We start from the raw sequence: 4363 nt of genomic DNA, 5'->3' as shown, positions 1-4363 counted from the left end.
AAAAAAAAAGAAAAGAAATTTGAGACCCCTCAGCTACCCTGCATTAATCCTCAAGCTTGCAACGTCTTCTTTTCAGGAAGAATTGAGTGGTGTATGTAGAAATTTATGAATCTTATCAGGCAAAAGAAAAAAAAAATTCCTGTGGCTTGAAGCTAACACAGGCAGAAGGAGAGAGATTATAGAATAGTATCAAGGAGACATGGAAAACAGACAAAGGTATCAAGAGGAATAATAAAAAAACAAAATGATCAATATAAATTGATCAATATACGCTATATTGATCAATATAAAACATCACAAATTCATCCATCTTGGTAGTGCTTGTACGTCACATCTGCTGTCCCTTTTCCCCACATTGCTTTTCCCTGTCAATGCTTCTCCATTTTTCCGCTTCACTAACCTTCTCCAACCTTTGCAGAAAATCTCGGATGCACTCACGCCGTCCCGACCTGCAGTGCCACAGCCATGCTTTCAGCTACAAACCTGAGCGGGCACTCATCTGGCCACCAGAAGTATCAGATCAACCAGTCGCCCCAGCTCTCCTTGCTTGCATTCACCATCTCCATCCCTGAATTAGCAGGTTGCTCAAAGACATTGTCAGGTAAGTGCTTTCTCAGCTGATTAGCTTGATATTTTGTGAGGCTGACCAATGAATCTTGCTCCTGCAAACAGAATTTTGGTGGCTGTTACTGATACCGGCCTGGGTATCCCCGAAGCTCAACTTGAGAACATCTTCTGTGCGTTTGAACAAGTTGGCTCTGGCAAATCACATGATGAAGCGATGTGTGAGTCGATTGCTCTCGAGCTTGCCATTTTCGGACGAGTTGTGCACAACATGGGTGGCCAGTTGCGGGTAGATTCAACTGTGGGACAGGGCTCAAAGTTTAGTATCACCTTACCTTTTGTGGTCCCGAAGAACAACAAATCTTGTGGCGCAACTTCTGATGATTCCAGCAACGTGAAGTCAATCAGCTCGGGCTCGCTGCTAAGCAAACACACCACCAAGATCTCATCCAGTTGAGGGAGTACCGGAAGCAACGGTGAAACAAATACAATACATGTATCTGTATCTGCCTGTATTTGTATCTGTTTTGCACCCAATACTATTTATTTGTATTGTATTCAGAGACCAATACTATACAAATGTATTCAAACTTTGGTATCTTGTTGCAAATACAGCCCAATACAAGATACTGTATTTTTATGTTTTTTGATAGTTTTTCTGTATACAGTCCACAGTGGCAAAAAACAAGAAAATCAAGTTTTAACAATTTATTGATACAATACTATGGTATTGTATCTTCAGGCAGATACAATACATTTGTATTTACAATTTTGTATTTTTCAACAGATACAATACACAAGTATCTGAAGATACTGTATTGTATAGTATCTGTTTCACCGTTGCCGGAAGCAACCACGGCTCTGGATCAATGGGTACATCAAGCAGCGGGATTGATGAGATCGTGGACGCGATAACTGGCGAAAGTAGCAGTTGAAATTCCTCTGAAGCTCCATATTTGCCCCGCTTGACCAGCTCCTTCAAAAACCAAAACCAAAGCGGGCCGCGCAAGTCAATCAGCTTTGGCTTGACCAAAGGGTCCAAGGGTAGCGTAAGTTCGCATTCCCTTGGTAGTAACATGAGTGGCGAGATGGCTTGTCGTCGGATCAGCTCGCCATTGAATCAGAGCCTCTCTAGCAGAGGGCTGCACAAGACACAGATGAGGATGTCTCAAGCTACCCCCTCTTCGCCGAGGCAGATGACGACGGATTGGACAATCAAACCGCCTAAATTGCCGGCCCAAGAGGGCAGTTCAAATATGGAGTCCGCGAAGTCTGAACCCCTCAAGCCCTCTCACCCGCCCTCCCAGACATCTCCTCCAAAGCCACCAAAGGAGAAAAAGAAGTTGTCCCCAAAGACCGAACGGCTCTCCATCAACACCCTCACCGACCCCAGCGAATCCGGCTCAACTACGCTCACTCCCGCTGAAATTATACAACTTTCTATTCCTAAGATGATCTCAGGCATTTTCGAGTTGATCATTTAGATCAAGGGATCTTGTCCTAATAATAAGTTATCAATAGCTTGACTTTTTGGTGCAATCAACACAACAGCACAAGAACAAATGTGCTGACCAATATGGGTTGACTGCAAGCAAAACTTGTGCAACTGATGCCAGTCAGCATGCAAGATACCCCGGTGTAACCGCTGTTGTAGCGTTGACCAAAGACTTGACCATTTCTTTTTGCACAGTCACTGCGCAGCATGCACAGTGACTGTGTATTGAAGCTTGATGAACAGAAGCATTGAACAAAGGCTTGCATAGCACCAGTGCAAGGTTCTTCAGAGCTCTTGCATATTAACTGGCATCAGTTGAACATGTTTTTCTTGTACTGGTTTGAGGCTTCAACTCAATTGCAGCTGTGACTCAAATCTATAAGTCAAGAAAGCAAGCTTTGTTGGGGAAGGATTTGAATTTAAAGTTTCCCAAAATGTTTGACATGAATAAAGCAACAGCAGAAAAATGAACATGCAGCAAGCAGAGAAGGCAACTTAGGGATTAGAAGATTTGGCAGAAGTAAATTGACTGTGGAGGGGGAGGACTCAAGGAGGGTTAATATCTGATATTACAACCAGTGTGACAAACTCCACCTGTTAGCTCTACTGGGAAGAATGAAGTCAAGGTTGAAAAGAAAATATGGGATAATTGATGAACCAATCATAATGCATTTATTGTGCCATAACAATTTTGAGTCTAACAGCACATTTGATCTATGTTGAGCAAGAGATAGGATGATCCACCTGTGGTAAAATACATGAAAGCTATGAGGATAAAGAGGCCTGATTGAAATTAGATCTTCAGCCAAATATTTTATGGTTTGTTTGCTTTAATTTGAAAACATGATCATTAATAATGTAAAATTATAGATAACAAGGCATGCCAAAAGTTTGGTGATGCTAAAATGAGTTTTTTGTTTTAACTAGAGGCCAAGGCGGCTGCGCCGCTGCATGTTCAGTCACACAAGCATATCAAAACACCGGTATGAAAAAGTGATCAATGGATATTTCAGTTTGAGCCTTTTCCTGGCAAGATTTTGTACATTATTCTTCTTACTTTGAAATAAATCAATAAAACAGTTTACCAGTATGCACCGCTGTAGCTTCCAGGCAAAAATATATACCACAAGCCAGCAAGAAAACATTGTATTCATTAGCTCAAATGCAGACCTTTTTTGATCACATGATGTGGTAGCTTTATCTTCACCCTGAGAAGAGTATAAGCAATGGTGGGTGAACTGCAAAAAAAAACTGGATCAACTTTTTGCAGTTGAAATGTAGGATACTCAAGCCAAGCTGCCATTTTAGCTCCACCTGAATGCACATATGCCTTTGTTGGAACAGTCACTCTGCATTGAATCTTGGTTTGAGTCAAACTTTCAATAAGGCTGACGTAACTGTCTGTAACACCAGAGGCTTCCTCAAAGTTACCACATGCCAACTGCTCACGGTCGACACAATTTTTTCTGCAGTGGTCTTTATTGCTATGGTAATACTTGAAGTAACAAGAACATAATGTATTTGGCTGTCACCATTTTTTTTACTGGTAATGGTGGTCCAACACTGATATCACTTCACACCAAGAGGAGTCTGAGGAGAGCTTATCTTTCATTAAGTCATCATTCAGGGTTCTCAAAGTTGAAAACATACAAATGTGACATACTGCCATACACACCATTTTTGCAGGGAAGCATTTGACAGTCCCCGCAAATAAGGTTGTATGTTTTCATGACATATGCCACTATGTCGCAACTTTGAGAACCCCCATCATATCTGTGACTGGAGCATCATATGTACATTTAGGCTTCTCAAATTTGGGTGACATGCAATCTTTTCATCATTTACTCTGTAACTAAGAGTAATATGTTCACTATATATGTTTGTGTAATGTGAGCTTCTCTTTTCCCCCCGCTACCCCCAGGAACAAATTTCATATACATTTCTCAACAGGGAAGTTGCACTCATAAGGCTCAAAATTTGTACATTTTTAAATCTGAGAACCCTCATTGTCATTCTTTAAGACAAAAAGGAATAAAAGAGATGATTTGGCATTTTATTGGTCCAATTTGCCCTTTTGTTTTCTTTGTTGGTGATGATTGGGTCAACAGTAGTTCAGGGTATACTTATATTTAAAGATTAGCAGGGACGTATAGGATTGACACCACGGAGCACTGAATAATGGCGAGCTTTACTGGTGCCAACGGCCTGCCAGACGGCCTCGGGCTGGGTGGGCGGCAGATGGTTGATCGCACAGGCATCGAAGACCTGGGCGGTTCACGCTGGATCTCGTGAGTTCGTGTCGGT

The 4363-nt window shown here is 41.8% G+C and overlaps 1 protein-coding gene across 1 annotated transcript; it reads left to right on the top strand.

The window, feature by feature from the left end:
* Nucleotides 1–649: 649 nt before the first annotated feature.
* Nucleotides 650–2048, top strand: PtA15_2A208 (uncharacterized protein; the record flags this gene model as incomplete). The annotated part of the gene is made up of 2 exons (XM_053166205.1): nucleotides 650–882; nucleotides 1562–2048. The coding sequence occupies 2 exons, from the start codon at nucleotides 650–652 to the stop codon at nucleotides 2046–2048; spliced, it is 720 nt and encodes a 239-aa protein (XP_053017450.1).
* Between the last annotated feature and the right edge of the window lie 2315 nt (nucleotides 2049–4363).

The sequence above is a fragment of the Puccinia triticina genome, chromosome 2A (genome assembly GCF_026914185.1).
Source record: "Puccinia triticina chromosome 2A, complete sequence".
Taxonomy (NCBI): Eukaryota; Fungi; Basidiomycota; class Pucciniomycetes; order Pucciniales; family Pucciniaceae; genus Puccinia; species Puccinia triticina.
The sequence above is the reverse complement of the archived record's forward strand: the minus strand, read 5'-3'. Positions and strand labels throughout refer to the sequence as shown.